We start from the raw sequence: 16,755 nt of genomic DNA, 5'->3' as shown, positions 1-16,755 counted from the left end.
GCATGATAGCCCTACACCACCCCCCCCCCCAACAACAATGGCAGATACCTTATACACATATCACAGCTACAAAGATGATCAGCCCATTCGCAGTTCAACATACAACCAAAACTTTAATGGTTTAACACAAAACACAGCAACAAGAGACACTCAACTTAAGGTACAACCAAAGCAAAAGCGAAACGTTGCTTCCACCAAAACAAGCTTTGCCAGTCTGTCCGAGATCCTGGAGATGCAACTTCCGATTTTCCTCCAACCTTTCACTGCTTCTTGAGCAAAACCCCCAAAACGACGCGATGCAGATTTGATCTGCACGGCTCGAGGGAGTAAAGGCACCGCCGGGCTCCTCGCGAGCCAACAGTGACACCCGCAAAGCTTGCCCACACTGGTGCGGGCACACCAGCCCCACGAGATGCCGATACTAACGCCCAAGTCACCCGCGAGCAACTTCGGTACCGAAGGAGGCCCGAGGCTGCGCAGCGGGAGCACACAGTTCTCGCATTTACCCTCATCGCTACAGCCCCAAGCACTAACTCCCCCCAGAGCCGAGCCAAGACGAGATGGGTCTCCGAGAGGCACCAGCACCGCGGGCTCAAGCCCCGACATGGATCTAACGCCCCAGCCCAGACAGCCCCAACCCCGCTGAGGAACCGCGAGCCGAGCCCCGCCCCGGGCCGGAAGCCGCTCTATGCGCACGCGTAGGAGGGCTGTCCGCCCCCCCCACTTCCGGCCGGCACGCGACCTTCCTCTCCCGCCCGACCGCTCCCCGTACTGGAAGCACGAGCCGTAGCGCACGCGCACGACAATCCCCCGCCCCGCCCCACCGCCATTCACCCACTCGGCGCGCACGCGCGTTCTGAGGCCCCCACCCCGTGCGCACAGCGCACATGTGTTATTCCTCGGGCGCATGCGCCCTGCTGCTGCCCCCCCTTCCGTTGACGTCGGGGGGCGCCGGAGCCCGCGCGTGTCCCCGCCTCCCGGCGCGTGCGTGGTGCGCGCTGCCGGTGCGTGGCGTGCGGCGCGGTGGGGGCGGGTGGGGGCGGGGCGGGTATATATAGCGCGCGGCCGGGGCGGCGGCCTCCCCCTTGTCCCCCGGCCGCCGTCGGAGCTGTGTGCGCAGTGCGTGTGCTCCGGACACCCGGACACGCCGGCCCGGCCCCGCCGCACCATTTATTACTAAAAATATATAAAAAGCCAAAAAAAATCCAAAAATCCTAAAAAATACCTTTAAAAAAAAAAAACAGCCCTTCTTTCTTCCGCCTCCCTACAACCTTCTGCAACCGGCCGGTTTGATATAAAATAACCCGGTGAAGCGAAGCCCCCGGACCCGGCGCAGCCGAGAGGAGACACCGAGCGAGCCCGACCCCCGCCGAGGCCACAGCAGCCGCCGCCGCCACCTCCGCCAGGCCCGGCACGGAGTGAGCCAGATCCCCCCCGCCCCTTCACCCGCCGCCGCCGCCGCGCAGCCGCCTCCCGCAGCCGTTAAGTTTCGAATCCGCCTCCGGCGTGCTCCCCCTACCCCGTCCCTCGTGCCGCCACTGCCGGCCCCAGCCCTCACGGACCGCCGGGCCGCCGCGGCCTCCTCGCCTCGTCAGCGCCCTCCCCTTGCCCTCCCGCGCCGGGAGACGGCGGCAGGATGAACCCCAGCGCCCCCAGCTACCCTATGGCCTCCCTCTACGTGGGGGACCTGCACCCCGACGTGACGGAGGCCATGCTCTACGAGAAGTTCAGCCCTGCCGGGCCCATCCTCTCCATTCGCGTCTGCAGAGACATGATCACCCGCCGGTCGCTCGGCTACGCCTATGTCAATTTCCAGCAGCCCGCCGACGGTGAGTACTGGGGTGCCGGGCCGTGAGGCGAGCCGGGGCGGCCGCCGGCGGAGGAAAGGAGCCATGTTTCTCCCCCGCCCCCACCACGGCTCGGCGCGGTCCCCCTCCCTCCTTCCCCACCCCCTCCCGGGCCGCCGCCGCCCCGCGTCCATTTTCCCATCCCGGCGCTGCCGGAGCGGGCGCTGGTGCTGCCGGGACGCGCAAACTTGCTGCCGCGCGGGGGAAGTTTGCGGCGGGGCCGCTGCTGGCTGACACGCGGCCTCGGGCCAACCCGCGCCTCGTGGCGGGGAGGAGATGGGGGGGAGGCGCTTCCGCCGCCGGGAACCGAAAGCCGGCGACGGGCGGGGAAGGGCCCCGCATGGTGGAGCTGCCCCGGCCAGGCCGGGCCGCGAGGTGTGGTGGGGGTGAGTGAGCGTGTGTATGTGTACGGGCGGCTTTTCCACAGGCGGTCACGGCACGTCCGTGCGCGGCTGCATGAGGAATCTGGGATGAAGGCTAGCTTGAAGAAAGCATCATAGTTATTAGCACCTCTTAATAACTACGCCGGGACTGGGTGTGTATGCGTGATTAAGAAGCCAAAAAGAAGCAAGCAGGACTTACCAGGATGGTGTGGTAGTTCCACAGATGTCCAGTCAAAGCATAGGCCAAAGCGTAGCATGTTAGGACACTATGGCATGTCTGTCACATGTAGGGAGGGGATGAAGTCACTTGGGCCTCCTTTGCTTGCCCTTCATGTGGCAGGCTGTATGCTGATCCATTTCTTTTTACAGTGAGCTCTTTATTAAACTTGCTTTTCACAACGTGTTGCTGGTTCTCTGTATCAGTAGAGAAATTTTCCGTGTAGTTCTGGTCATGTTTGTGCTAAGTTGGGAGGCGCTTCAATAAAAGAACCAAATGTGGCTGATTCTAAGTTTTGTGGAGTGTACAGTTAAAAGGAAGTAAACCCCCCAAGCGACCAGCTAGAACATGTTTGATTTCAAGTACAGTTATGAACTTTCTATTATAATGGTTTTATTTTCAAGGGCATAAAAGTGAGGTATTTGAATTACAAGCTTTTCAAGCAGTTAGATTAACTGACTTTCAAAATTTGCTTCAGTATATATAGCCATTATCAGATCAGACTTTGGTGTAGCACTGATACCTGTATCTAAGTGGTAAAAGTTATTATCGCATCTTTTTAATGGGCAGATGTTTCACCTGCTGTCAGCTCACTCACTTCAGAAAGCTTTTAATTTATCTAGCCGTTGCTTAGGATGAGACAACTTGAATGCTTGTTTTAACATACTTTGCTTTCATTCGATAAAAAACTGCAGTACAGTTTACTCCGAAAGAAAAATAAAGGGTTAGCACAGTTCAGTGATATCAGTGCTCTGATAATGTCAACGCAGAAGTTGAAGGTGATTCAAACACTTCTGCTTAGTGATGAAAGAATTCTGTAAGGGCAACTTTATCGTCATTAGTTGAGCAACCTGTTCAACCCTAGGATTTGTGACTTGCTTTGTAATTTGTCAAATATGGGAAAAAAATGCAGCTTATTCACCTGAGCAGTGCTTGCATTCAGAGTTTGAGAATGTGCCTCTTACAGAAATGCTGTTACTCCAAATGTTGTACATACATTTCAGACTTCAGGAAGTGCACATATTTTATTTTACACTTAGTCCAGTTCAGCTAAAAGCATTTCTCATCTGTATCAGGCTTGCAGCTGGCATGTATCTGTAAGCATTTGTTTAAAATATACGTAAATGATATTGTGTGATCATACTTTTGCAACATGATTTGATATTCTTGGCAAATACCTAGAAGGCATTTGCTGATTTATTTTTTTTTCTTCTTCATAGATCATTCTATCCATTTACTGAAACCTTAAAGTAAGAGGGAGATTGGTGAAATAGCAGGCTTATTCATAACACTGGTTTTATTTTTATTCCGGAGTAGCTGCCTTTTCTTGGTTTAGCCTAATTCTTAGGTATATCTCCAGCTATGCTTATTAAACAGCTAGGAACAAATAGCTGGGGTTTAGAAAAATGTCTTTGAAGGTGTGTTTGACATCACCAGCTGTCTGTAAACTGGGCATCTCAAAGCTCTCCCAAAACCTCATTAGACCTGATGACACACTGGTGAGGTATGCACACATTTCATAATTGTGACTTTTCAGATTTGAGTCACAGTCTGGAGCAAAAACCCAGGCACTCTTGTTTAATCACTAAGCTAGAAATACTCTTGAGTAATCTGAAACTGCGCTTCTCCCGTCACATTTTTCAAGTGGTTATGTTTCCAGAGGTTTCTTACATTACAGCTGTTGCTGTGCATGTTTAGCATTAAGTGTATATTTCCTGTGATTTTTGAAATCTAGTGGACTGTCCAGTTGCTCACAACTAAAAAGGGAACTGGTGACTCATTCAGTAAAAGCTCCAGCAGAATCAGCAGAAGTACAGCATGGGGTAGGTGTGTCCACTTGGTAACAAGCTAACTGCTGAATGGAATTGTCTCACCAGCATGCAGCCTTTCCTGGTTGAACTGCAATGAAAATAAGCCAGTTTTACTAGTTATGAATTTTAATGAGACTGGCTCCTACCTGTTGTCAGATGTATTCCAGTAATGCTTTAAAATCTATAGTGCAATGACGATGTGGTGTTGGCTAAGCAGGAATCTTTAAACTTCTATTTCTGCTCCACAGCAGAGGTGAGGAGAGGTGTTAAGAGTTTCTATGCAGTCCTTGTCTTTGTGGAGGAATTGCATTGGTCTAAGTGCATGCTTGCTGCTAGTTAAGAGTGGCAGTGCTTGTGAAGGCTGGGAAGGACCAACTTTGAGTCAGATGTGTGGGAAATGTGTCCAGGAACACACATTTTTGAGGGAGTGTTGGGATTATTCTAGAAGCAATTAGCATGAATTAGAAAAGCCTCTTTTCTAGTAAAGGAAGTCCTATTACTGCTTCTGGAAATAATGAACTGTTTGTTGCTGGCACTTTTATAGGTGCTGGCAGTAATAATTCTAATTACTTTCAGGGCAATAGCAGTGTGTTCAATGTTTCTACTGTAGCCAGCCTGATTATCCACAGTTCTTACTTTTTTGGCCATCTTGTTTGGGTTTTTTTTTCCCACATTTGTAATGTAAAGCCTTCTAATGCTTTTTGTTTCTCATTATCAGTATCTAGATTGTCTTTTCCCTCCTGCTTAATTTATATTAAAGCTTGTGAAAGCTTTATTAACTTATTTAAAAGACTGGCAATGTTTAAATTTTTTGTGGCTTCAACTTAAATCAGTTGTTGACTTGCTATAGTTGTGTGAATATGGTGATATTATCAGCAGGTATTTTTTTTCACAAATATTAGATGTTTTGTTAATTTCTACAGGTGTCTTTCAGAGAATGAGCTTCAGATGCACTTATCATCTGAAAATCTGGCAGGAAAGGATGTAAAGCAGGGTGTGCCACCGGAACCAGAGGCTGATGGCAGATTTTGTTTTACCATGAAGATGAAAGCAACACTTAAAGAGCAAAAGATAAAATAGGGGTTTCCACAATGAGATTGGCTCTTGGTCTTTCTAAGAATAGCAATTAATGACATGGTTTCAGTCTTGTTAACATCATATGGCTCTGCTATATGCAAATTGCATTGAAGTGACTATGGTGTGACTTCAGGTATTCATTGGGACTTTTTTCAGTGTTCTTCCAGACATACAGGAAGAATGACAAAAAGGAGTTAATACAGATCATTGCTTAATAGCTTGTTGACTTAAAACCTTACAGGCATGTCTTGTTGCTTTGAAGGGGCATATGGAAACTGAAGAACTCTTGATACTTCTTATCTAAGTATACTGAGATCTCAAATTCAGGATTTGAAAAGTTAGTTATAGAGTTCTAGTGTAAAAACTGCTCGATTGGAGTATCACAACCTGGTTTACCGTTTTGCTGTTTTAGTGTTTGCTCCTTCACTGAGCTTGTATGTATTCATCATAGCTTTTAATATACATACAATTTCAGATTTTGAAAATCGAGCTCTGTGAACTGTCCCTTTCCCAGAAATCCATTACAGATCTTTTTTCTTTTTGTCACTAAGGAAGGAGTTGTGTGGAACAGCTGCAAGAACCAGGCTTGAACTCCACCTAGCAGATATTTTGTCAGTTTAGGGTTATTGGTGATTTAGTTTTTATATTAATGTTTTCAAAAGGCCTCATGTAGGCACCAGCCATACCCCTAAGAGCATTATTACTGATATGATAACACATCTGTGTGGTGTGGGAGTGGCCAGCTGTTTTTCAGAGATAAATGTTTAAACTCATGGAACAAGTTGTATTTGCCATCACTCAATGCATTTTCTTCTGTTACTGTGCTATCTTTTCATAGTGGAGGCTGATCCTTAGCTTACTAGCATTTCTACAGCCTGTTTAGCTGACTTGTGCTCCTTCCTGTCCTCAGTGCAGCTTTTGCTGAGGAGTTTTTGCCAGTTTCTATTTGCTTAAAAGAGCGGGGTGTATTTACATTGGTGGGTTTGGGTTTGCATCTAAATGGTGGTGCTTGACTTAAAATAGTAAAAGTTTTCTGAAGAATTGTACTTCAAATGCTATTTGTGTGCTCATTAAGATAGATTTCATGCTTCCTACTAATTTCATGATGTTTTTCCAGCTGAACGAGCTTTGGATACCATGAACTTTGATGTCATAAAGGGCAAACCGGTGCGCATCATGTGGTCGCAGCGTGATCCATCTCTACGCAAAAGCGGTGTAGGAAACATCTTCATCAAAAACTTGGACAAATCAATTGATAACAAAGCTTTGTATGACACGTTTTCTGCTTTTGGAAACATCCTGTCTTGTAAGGTGAGTGGAAAATTATTGGTGCGTTTAATGGTTTAACACAAAAAAACTCAAGTTCATGCTGGAAACTTTCCATGGGTTTTACAACGGGTTTTCTCTTTGATAGGTGGTATGTGATGAAAATGGATCCAAGGGTTATGGATTTGTACATTTTGAGACACAAGAAGCTGCAGAAAGAGCTATTGAAAAAATGAATGGTATGCTGCTTAACGACCGCAAAGTGTAAGTACATATATATGTAGTTGGGGATCAACAGACTGAAATTCAGTTTACAGCAGATAAATGCTTAAAGCTCACCTAGAAGAGTCTGGCAGTTCTAGGAATCTTTAATTCTGAAGAGAATTTAGAATCTTAGTGCTAGGAGTACTATGAATTGTATCACCTGCCTATTCTAAAGGCAGAATAAGTTCAGAAAAGGCCGATAACTGGCTCTAAAGGAAAAAATTGTGTCTCAAGCCAATGCTGTAATGAGGATTTGGGCACTTCTCTGGTTTTCTGATCTTACTGGTCTGAGATAAAATACAATCCATCAGGTATTTTGAATAATGCTTCCTTTATAAGAGTGAGTTAGATACATGATCCATTTTTTGGATGAAATTTAAAGCTCTAGAGTTACTTGGTCCTGAATAGTGGTCAGGTTACACTAATGTATTTATATGAATGTCTGTTAATAGGCATATGTAGGGAATAGGAGTAGAAAATAAACTACAGAAACAATTTTTTTAAGCATTGCTGTCCTATATACTAAGGGGGAAGGTATTTGCTACGTGGTTAGTGATATCTAGGCTGGGGGGTAGGGGGATGAATGTGCCTCACAGCTATGCCCAAGGGATCATTATGGTATTTGGCATAGTTGCAAAATACCTCTGTAAATACTTGGGAGGGTTTGGAAAAAGAAAAACAGAAATCAGCATCAGCTTACCATCGTGGATTACTTTTACATGTAGAGATGGATAGATCAAGTCACATACAGGGAGAGCATACAGTTATTCCTGCTTATTCTGTGCTTGACTGGCATACTGTGGATGTTTCTAATCAAATTCTATCTTTAAATAGAATTTAAACCTTTTTAAAATAGTAAAAAAAGTAAAGGCAGCATGTAGTTGTAAAAGCACGTGATCTGTGTAAACTTCGGTAAATTACATCACAAGAGCTGATTTTGCCTTGGATTTCTATTCAGGCTAGGCTTTTAGAAGTTAAAGTATTTCACTCACAGTCAAAATCACCACATTGCACTGTCATTCTTGCCATCCCGTGGTTACTATAAATGGGGCAAAGTTGACAAAGTTTAAGAAAATACCGAGTTACTGTGTGCTGTTTCATTGGATTTGTCATATTTGGAACTGTAAAGTTGGACAGTACAATAAAATCTGAGCAGAAGTCTACTACAGCCAGAAACGAGTGGTAGCTGTATAACGTCTGTACTAGAGCAGTTTGTTGGGTTACAGAGTGCTGGGTTCAGCTTCTGGCTTTCTCTGTGTGAACTGACCGTTGCTGTTCGCAGCCAGTTTGCTATTTACCTGTGCCTATTTAAAAAAACAAACCAGCCCCCAAACAAACAAAAATCTTGTTTTAATAGAGGCTGGAAAGGTGTGGAAGGGGTTAGTTAAATATCCTTTGCTTAAAACTGGACCAGTGGATCAGAGAATGGCAACCGCTTTAAGGCTGCCAAGTTTTAGTATGTCAGAGGCATTATGCTGATATCTAGAATTTCTGTTTAGCCACTTTACCTGCCCATTGTCCAACTCTTACTATCAAATGCTGTTTTGTAAGAGTAAACAATCTTGCCAATGCCTTGAAAGCATTTTTATGCTAGTAACTGTGATATGCACACTGATGTAGCAATGGATAGTGAAACTGGTTTTCTGATGAAGTTTTATGGTCAGTATTTTATCTAAAGAATTTCATGCATATAATGAACAACAAAACCTATTAAGATTAAAATATTGATGGCAGAGGATTAAAGTAAATTTTTGAAACTCGACAGACATGCTTTAATCTACACTATTCTGTTCTGCAACCAGATTTGTTGGAAGGTTTAAATCCCGCAAGGAACGTGAGGCAGAGCTTGGAGCCAGAGCAAAGGAGTTCACCAACGTTTACATCAAGAATTTTGGAGAAGACATGGATGATGAAAGACTTAAGGAACTCTTTGGCAAGTTTGGTAATGTCTTAAACCTTAAGTTTATATAAACACAAGTGAACTTCAGCTTCTATTTTATCAGTACCATACTTTATAATAGAAGGAATCAGCTGGCTGTTGGTACTTAATTCCAATTTCAAAGTGCAGTAATAGCCACTGCAGAATTTTAAATATGCAGAATAACATATATAATCCTGCCATCAGAATTGTTCCCAGCAATCTGAAAATGATGTCTAGAATATGTGTTTGGGATTTGAGATTTTATTTTAATGTTGCAAATAGAAGTATTTTGTGGTTTAGTATATATTGATGTTATGAGTTCACTACAGGTTATATGACAAATGAGTTTGCAGCATTTACAGGAAATTCCTTTCCACTATTGAAGTGTCTGTGGTTGGAATGGTAGCAAATTTAGCTGCTAATGTCTGTCACAGTTTAGTCTGTGAACTGCAATTTTTCAACGATTTGGAATTGCTGAGCTGGAATGGTCTTTCACCAGAATAAATGGTGAAGCACATACCTGACAGAAAGGCTTCAGCTTTCAGTATCTATTTCAGAGAATGGAATCACTAATGCTTTTTAAATGTCATAGTTTTTAATGCCAAACCAATTTAATTAATGTGGAGATGAAATTCTGACCCAGTTTGGTTGAAAACACAGTAGGGGAGAAATTCTGCATGGCAGACTTCCCTCATAATGGCTGAAGTTCACCATCAGGGCAAATTAGTGACTTTTGTATCGCTGGGTACTGTTTGCTAAATACTATTATTGCTGCAGGAGTGATTTGTAATACAAGTGAAACAAACTAAATGCTAGGGCTTCTAAAAAGGACTTTGAAAAGGTGAGAATATACTCTGTAGGCAAAGTGTAAGTATTTCATTGTCTTTTTAGGTCCTGCCCTAAGTGTGAAAGTTATGACTGATGAGAGTGGAAAATCCAAAGGCTTTGGCTTCGTTAGTTTTGAAAGACATGAAGATGCCCAAAAAGTAAGCTTTTGGAATTCATTTTAGAAATTCTGAAGCTGAGACCCAAATAAAACGTTTCATTGAGTGATCTGAAATGCTGTGAATTCATTAAGGATTTTTAATTGGTCAAGAACACTTTAGAAAAAGCAGGTGTCAGCTTCCTAAATAACTTATCATAATTTCTGTCATGTAGAATGCTCTCTTAGGAGCAAATGTCAGTTGATTTTAGGAGCCTATTAAGTCCAGGACACTCTGCGAGACAGCAAGAACTAGTGTAGAAATGGGGAATCTTGAATAATTTAGTAAGTTATTGTAGCTGCGCTTAAAGGTCTTGGTAAGATTTGCACTCCCTCATGCTGGGCAACATATAAGCATAATAAATTACTACATCTCTGCAAAACCCAGATGAATCATTGGATTCAGTCTGGTTGCACAAAACATTTGTGCAAGGCACAAAGGATTGTCTTTTCAGGCTTCAGTACTGCAAAGTCAGCAAGAAAGCTAATAGTTCTATGAAGCATCTTCAGCACAGCTATAAGAAAGTAGTCCTAGTGCCCTATGAGATGTTGCTTTTACTGTGAAGAGTAACTTTGAAAGAAGGGTTCTTTTGGTTCGTATATATGTCTATAACATGCCGGTATGCTGTACCACTTAATCCTTTGTCAGCTGTTTGCCTTGTTGTGTCAGTTGACTGTGGCAGTAGAGAAAAACCCAGCACAGAATGAATCGGGGTAGCAGATGAAGTTTGCTTTTCAAAAGGCATTTTGGTGATTTGTCAGTACTGCAAGTGTAGAAGCAAGAGATTAGAACAAATCCTTTTTGTCTTGCATCTACGTTGTTCAGTCTTGTATACATTCACTGAAGAATTGATTCTCTTACAGTAGTCAGAATCACATATTTAATGTTTCAGATAACATAAAATTCTAATATCTTAGTATATATATATATTTAATGGCTTTGATCAGGAAGGTACATAGTAAGCTGGTGACTTCTGTTTTTAAATCAATTGAACAAACCTATGCCAGAATTTTCACCTCTTAATAGTTGTAACTCAAAACAACATAAGGGGGGAAAAGTTTATTTTTTATACTTTAAGTATTTCCTTAATGAAAAATTAAAAATTAGTTTTAAAGCCATATATACGAGCTGTAGCCTAACATACCTTATGTGAGTTGATTATTTTTTTTCCTCCATATCAGAATAGTTTTTTGCATTCCTTGTTGCCTTAACTGGATGGAAGACCTTCTGAAAGCAATTTCCATTTTACTTTATCAAGAAAGTCTTGGGTTATTTTGTTTCAGCTAGTGGTGTTTTCAATAGACTCTCTTTTTCTGCAATACTTACATAACTTCTTGTATTGGAATTACGTAGTTTTTTTTTGCATGCCTGAAAAACACTGGAATACAAAGCACTGTTAACTTCTTGTTTATTAATGAAGGCTGTGGATGAGATGAATGGGAAAGAGCTTAATGGGAAACAAATCTATGTTGGCCGGGCTCAGAAAAAGGTGGAAAGACAAACGGAGCTGAAGCGCAAGTTTGAACAGATGAAGCAGGACAGGATCACCAGATACCAGGTTCAGTTTTAATTCAAGAGGACTAATTTTATTCTACAATATTTTTAGCTTTACACAGGTCATTTGCTTTCAAAAATAATTCGCCTTTTTATTTTAGGGTGTAAACCTTTATGTGAAAAATCTTGATGATGGGATTGATGATGAGCGTCTTCGAAAAGAATTCTCCCCATTTGGTACAATCACTAGTGCAAAGGTAAAGTACATAGATTGTGCTCCTTTCTCTAAAAATGAACAGTTCTCATTTTCCTTCACCAAGGAAGAGTGATTCATTTCACTGAAAATAGATGTGATCCAGTCATTTATCACTGCTAATATCCTCTCTATATATGTGGACATCTGCTTTCTTGATTGTTGTACATCTCAGGTTAAATGCATATGATCATCCTTTCTTGAAATAAACTGGGTACTAATATTATTGTGAGAAAATGACATATCTTTGTTGGAGTAATATGTTTATCATTACTTCATTGAGATTTTCATCTCTATTCAGTAAAGAGCAATTAGTTAAGCAGTTATATTCCTTTTTATAAATCAATTCAGTGAAAAAATTGTGGCTCACTTCTAGTGAGCTGAAGAATGAAACTCACGCAAGTTGAGTAGATACGACATCCTCTTGTTTTAAAATGAAATTTTGTGCTGACAGGTCATGATGGAAGGTGGCCGCAGCAAAGGATTTGGATTTGTATGCTTTTCGTCACCAGAAGAAGCCACCAAAGCTGTCACAGAAATGAATGGTAGAATTGTGGCTACTAAACCATTATATGTAGCTCTAGCCCAGCGTAAAGAAGAGCGTCAGGCTCATCTCACCAACCAGTATATGCAGAGAATGGCAAGCGTAAGAGCAGTACCTAATCCTGTAATCAACCCATACCAACCAGCACCTCCTTCAGGTTACTTCATGGCAGCTATCCCACAGGTACGTGTGGAGATGAGTAACTGAATGTTTTGTTCTGTGGATAAAATCTGTTAAGATTTAACAGTTAATATACCTATTAGCAGGTGTCCAGAATCTCAGCATTCTAATGTCCTAGCAGGAAGGTGGTGGACTGTTCAGTATGCCCTTCAAAGCTAACGTAGTTACACAATGTTTTTGTTTGACAGACTCAAAACCGTGCTGCATACTACCCTACTAATCAACTTGCTCAGCTTGCTAGACCTAGTCCTCGCTGGACTGCTCAGGGTGCCAGACCTCATCGTAAGTCACTTCTTCACCTCTTTCCAATGACTGTGGTAAACTCCAAAGCATTTACCTTTGAACTTCTAAATACATTTTCACAGCATTATAGTATGAGTCGTCTTTGTCATGATAGTGGTATAACTTCTGAACTGTTCTTGAAGTCCAGTGTTTCAGCATGTAACTTGGTATATTTTTTCTAAAACATAGCATTCCAAAACATGCCTGGTGCTATCCGCCCAGCAGCACCCAGGCCACCATTTAGTGCCATGAGACCAGCTTCTTCACAAGTTCCACGAGTCATGTCAGCACAGCGTGTTGGTGAGTTTGATTTATACAAACTTCAAATATTAGACTTTTTAATTTGCTCATTCGGAATGATCTGTCAAGAGCATTTATAACTTTAGTATCACAAGTGGTAACACTTCCCTCCTCCCTGGCTCTTCAAACATTGTCCCAGCAGAGATGCCTGCTGTAATCCCATCTCTTTGGCAAGAAGCATTTCTTCTTTTAGTATGAAATTCAATAATGCTGTGTGACAGCTGCCATTTCTAAGCATTGTTGTGGCAGTTCTAATAGGTTGCATGTAGAAATAGTGAGATGGTATGATTTTAGCTCTTATTATTTTGTCATAGATTACTGTGAGCCAGTATCGTGTATGCAGAATCTGCACATCACTGAATAAACTGGAATTGATTATAATGGAGTCTTAATTCTCTCAGAATATATTAGGCAGTAGTATTTTTTAGCTACCTACTTCATGAAAGCATCTTTTTGGGGGTGACTGTTAACAGAAATTGCTCAGGAAATAAAGTGTTGTTTGAGGTTAGAGTGAAATTGACTTAATACTCATCCAATGTGGATGTTGTCTCACAGATCTTTCAATAGCATGTGGGAAAAGCAATTCATTAGAAAAGTGACTGGAAAGTAACATCCACTAAACTTTGAGGTTTGCAGGTACAACCAGTGATATGAGAGTTGACAAAGCTATTGAGATAAATCTATAATGCAGCACGTATATTAGATACTCAGTTTGGGCTGATTTGTTGGTTTTTTGTTGGTTTTTTTTTAACTTGTACAGCATAGACTTAAGTAGAAAAATGAATTATACGCAGAATTATGTTACTTTTTTCAGCTAATACAGCAACACAAACCATGGGTCCACGTCCTGCAGCAGCAGCTACTGCAGCTACTCCTGCTGTACGCACAGTACCACAGTACAAATACGCTGCAGGTGTTCGTAATCCCCAGCAGCATCTTAACACGCAGCCACAGGTGGCCATGCAGCAGGTATGTGACTTCAGGAACTGGTCCGTGCTTTTGCTTATGCTTTTTTGCAAAGGAATATGGTGAGTGGGGGCACTTGTGGTTGAGTTGTCTTTGTTATTCTAGAATTGAAGCGCTGCATTATGGCAGTAGAATTAGAGCCTTGGGGTTTTAAGTATATTTCAAGTTCCCCTGGGACAGGATGTGATCCCATGTTGCTTCATATTTTCCAGTTGCTTGCTACCTTAGCCTGAATTCTCTTTGTGCTTGCTCCACGCTGAAGCGTTTGATACTAATCTCTAGTATCACTTGGCTCTAACCAGCTGTATTTGATTAAAGTGCTTATTTGTAATTTCTTCCATGCTTCTGACAGTGCAGGCATTGTTTATGTTGAGTTGTGAAACACTGGGCATTTTAAGCTGCGCCTAATTATGAACTAGAATTTAATTTTGAAATGGTGTTAAATTAAATTTGCAGCCTGCTGTCCATGTGCAAGGTCAGGAACCCTTGACTGCTTCCATGTTGGCTTCTGCCCCTCCACAAGAACAAAAGCAGATGTTAGGTATGTACACAATATGTTTCTCTGTGCCTTGTAGCAGGGTAGTCAAAGTAGTCTTATCAGTGTTAAAATGTGGAATAACTGGTTTTATCAGTAGAACAGGTGTTTGTTTCCCTTTCTCTTGAGTCTAGGCTGTGTTTGTCCGGTGAGATTGGTCACTCACATTAACTTTTGTCTCTCTAGGTGAACGTCTCTTTCCTCTCATTCAAAGCATGCACCCTACTTTGGCGGGTAAGATCACTGGGATGTTGTTGGAGATTGACAACTCTGAACTCCTCCACATGCTTGAGTCTCCTGAGTCTCTTCGTTCGAAGGTGGGTGGACTGCCTCGCTCTAGTTTTATCAGCAGTTAAGTCTACACTGACTGAACAGCTGTTTATGCTGGCACAGTAGAGTAGCAGCAATGCAGCGGTGGCCCAGGGCAAGAAGTTAGAATATCCTCTTTCAGGGGGTGGCAGTGACTTATATTAGCATGAACTGCAACTGTAATGTTATCCCATTCTTTTTAACAGTGCAGGCATTGTTTGTATATATAATTTAAACTATTTCATTATCTTAAATATGCAGAGATGACTAAGCTTCCCTTTATTAATTTTCCCTCTTAACAGGTTGATGAAGCTGTAGCCGTACTACAAGCCCACCAAGCTAAAGAGGCTGCTCAAAAGGCAGTTAATAATCCCACTGGGGTTCCAAGTGTTTAATAAGTAAGTTTTCTGAGAAGTGTGGTTTTATAGGTTGATTGGGGCAATAGCCCTTAGTCCGTGGCCTTCTAAGCAGCATGCTTCCAGTCTCTGGATCATGTGCAGCTACAGCAAGTGGCACCTATGGCCACATTTGTTAACAAATACTGTACTAAATCCTCTTGTCCAGTTATGTAGCTTGTGGTTAGCAAATGCTACTGGTATGTCTTACGTATTTAGCTGGTATTAGAGCATTGGTTTTAACAGCGTATTTAGCTGGAATTAGTTCTAGGTACATGTGCAGAAACAAGCAGTTCTGTCAAGTGCTGCTATTCATACTGTTGTTCCAGAGGAATTTGTGAAGTACGCTTAAAACAGTACTGCAACTTTATTTTTCCTTAGAAATGAAGTACCTTATTCACACTGTAATTTGTATACATTTGCCAAAATCTGAGATTATACAGTAATTAAAACTTCATATTGTCTTGACTTCACATTTTGGTGAATTTAACTTTGATGTCAATTAAAATTCTCATTCTCTTTACTGTCTCCTGTGGGGTTAGTGTCTTAACTTGCATGACAGGAAGACACAAAAGGTAGCATCTTTACAATGTTGAAAGGGGAAAATGTTGTGTAGTTAAAAATAATACAGGAGTCTATTCTTTGTTCAGTCCAGTTAGGTTTTGCCTATGAATTTACTTCCCATATTTATAGCCATCAATTGAAGATGCCTGCTTTAATATTTGATCACTTAAAATTGCCCTTTTTTTTTCTTGGTCTTTTCATTTCTGCAACTTTCCTTTTGGAGACAGAATTTGAGTTATGTTTTTCCCACACTTCTTGCTTTCTCCACGACACTTTCACACTGCTTTGAGACCAATACTCTATATGCTTCATGATGGTTTAGTAGTTGGAAATTACACTGCTGGTGTAGTTACTTGCTGAGCCTTAGTATGTTGGTGTTAAGAATAGAGTTACTTAAGTGGGGTTACTTACAGTAACAAGTTAATTGTGTGTAGCTATTGTGTGAGGCTGTGGGATGGTATCAATCACTTTTGTGTGATTGATACTGTGAAACCCCAAAGTGCTGTCAGGCTTAGAGTTGCAGAAGGCATGTCAGGAAACATAAGGTGCTGCTTTAATTTACAGCCTAACAGCATTGTTTTTGTTTGCAGAAAGATCCGGGACTACAATCTAGAACTTCGCTTCACCGAAGAAAAAAAAAATCTAAACATGGAAAAACTATTAAATATTGAGAAAAACATTGCAAAATATAAAATAACTAAAAAAAGGAAAGGAAACTTTGAAGCTTATGTACAGAGCAACGCCGGGGCTAGCAAAACAAGTGCTAGTCCTAGATTACTTATTGATTTAAAATCTAAAAAAAAATAGTAAAATAAAAAATACAAATTAATGTTTTATAAACCCGGGGGAAAAGAATTTTCAGCACAGTACAAAAATTTAAAGCATTCCTTTCTTTAATTTTGTAATTCTTTACTGTGGAAAAGCTCAGAATATCACCACTGTTTTAGTTGACAGTGAGAATTGATAGCTGAGCAAAGAAACGTAATTTGGATTATAAAATTCTTGGTTTAATAAAAATTCCTTAAACACTGACTGACTTGCGGCAGTTTCTTTTGTACAGTGTACTTCTCATAAGGTGTTTGTTCAGGGTGCCAAGTTAGAATCCCACTCTGTAGTGTGTTTCTACAACTAAGCTTACATTTAGCCATCTGCTACTGATATTAT

At 41.7% G+C, this 16,755-nt stretch overlaps 1 protein-coding gene across 4 annotated transcripts; it reads left to right on the top strand.

The window, feature by feature from the left end:
* The first annotated feature begins 1,063 nt into the window (after positions 1-1,063).
* Positions 1,064-16,623, top strand: PABPC1 (poly(A) binding protein cytoplasmic 1). Of its 4 annotated transcripts, none has more exons than XM_061373257.1 (15): positions 1,065-1,829; positions 6,453-6,646; positions 6,750-6,865; positions 8,668-8,798; positions 9,678-9,772; positions 11,190-11,327; positions 11,425-11,520; positions 11,971-12,243; positions 12,429-12,522; positions 12,712-12,822; positions 13,637-13,791; positions 14,245-14,329; positions 14,510-14,640; positions 14,935-15,030; positions 16,182-16,623. In XM_061373257.1, the coding sequence occupies exons 1-14, from the start codon at positions 1,637-1,639 to the stop codon at positions 15,025-15,027; spliced, it is 1,905 nt and encodes a 634-aa protein (XP_061229241.1). In that variant the 5' UTR covers positions 1,065-1,636; the 3' UTR covers positions 15,028-15,030; positions 16,182-16,623. The 4 variants fall into 4 exon arrangements, with proteins under 4 accessions (XP_061229244.1, XP_061229243.1, XP_061229241.1 ...); XM_061373256.1 differs by having other exon boundaries at positions 1,066-1,829; positions 8,668-8,807; XM_061373260.1 differs by lacking the exon at positions 11,190-11,327 and having other exon boundaries at positions 1,064-1,829.
* The last annotated feature ends 132 nt before the right edge of the window (positions 16,624-16,755 follow it).

This window comes from Neopsephotus bourkii, unplaced genomic scaffold, assembly GCF_033783945.1.
Source record: "Neopsephotus bourkii isolate Nb327-2 ecotype Australia unplaced genomic scaffold, CSIRO-AGI_Nbou_v1 NB_1630, whole genome shotgun sequence".
NCBI classification, from domain to species: domain Eukaryota; kingdom Metazoa; phylum Chordata; class Aves; order Psittaciformes; family Psittacidae; genus Neopsephotus; species Neopsephotus bourkii.
This window is presented reverse-complemented; position numbering and strand designations above follow the sequence as displayed.

Bases quoted from the DNA above. Each gene is read 5' to 3' on its own strand.
- PABPC1 (XM_061373256.1), top strand. From the start codon at position 1,637: ATGAACCCCAGCGCCCCCAGCTACCCTATGGCCTCCCTCTACGTGGGG. The intron at 14,330-14,509 runs GTATGTACACAA...TTGTCTCTCTAG, and splicing joins AGAACAAAAGCAGATGTTAG to GTGAACGTCTCTTTCCTCTC. The intron at 14,641-14,934 runs GTGGGTGGACTG...CCCTCTTAACAG, and splicing joins CTGAGTCTCTTCGTTCGAAG to GTTGATGAAGCTGTAGCCGT.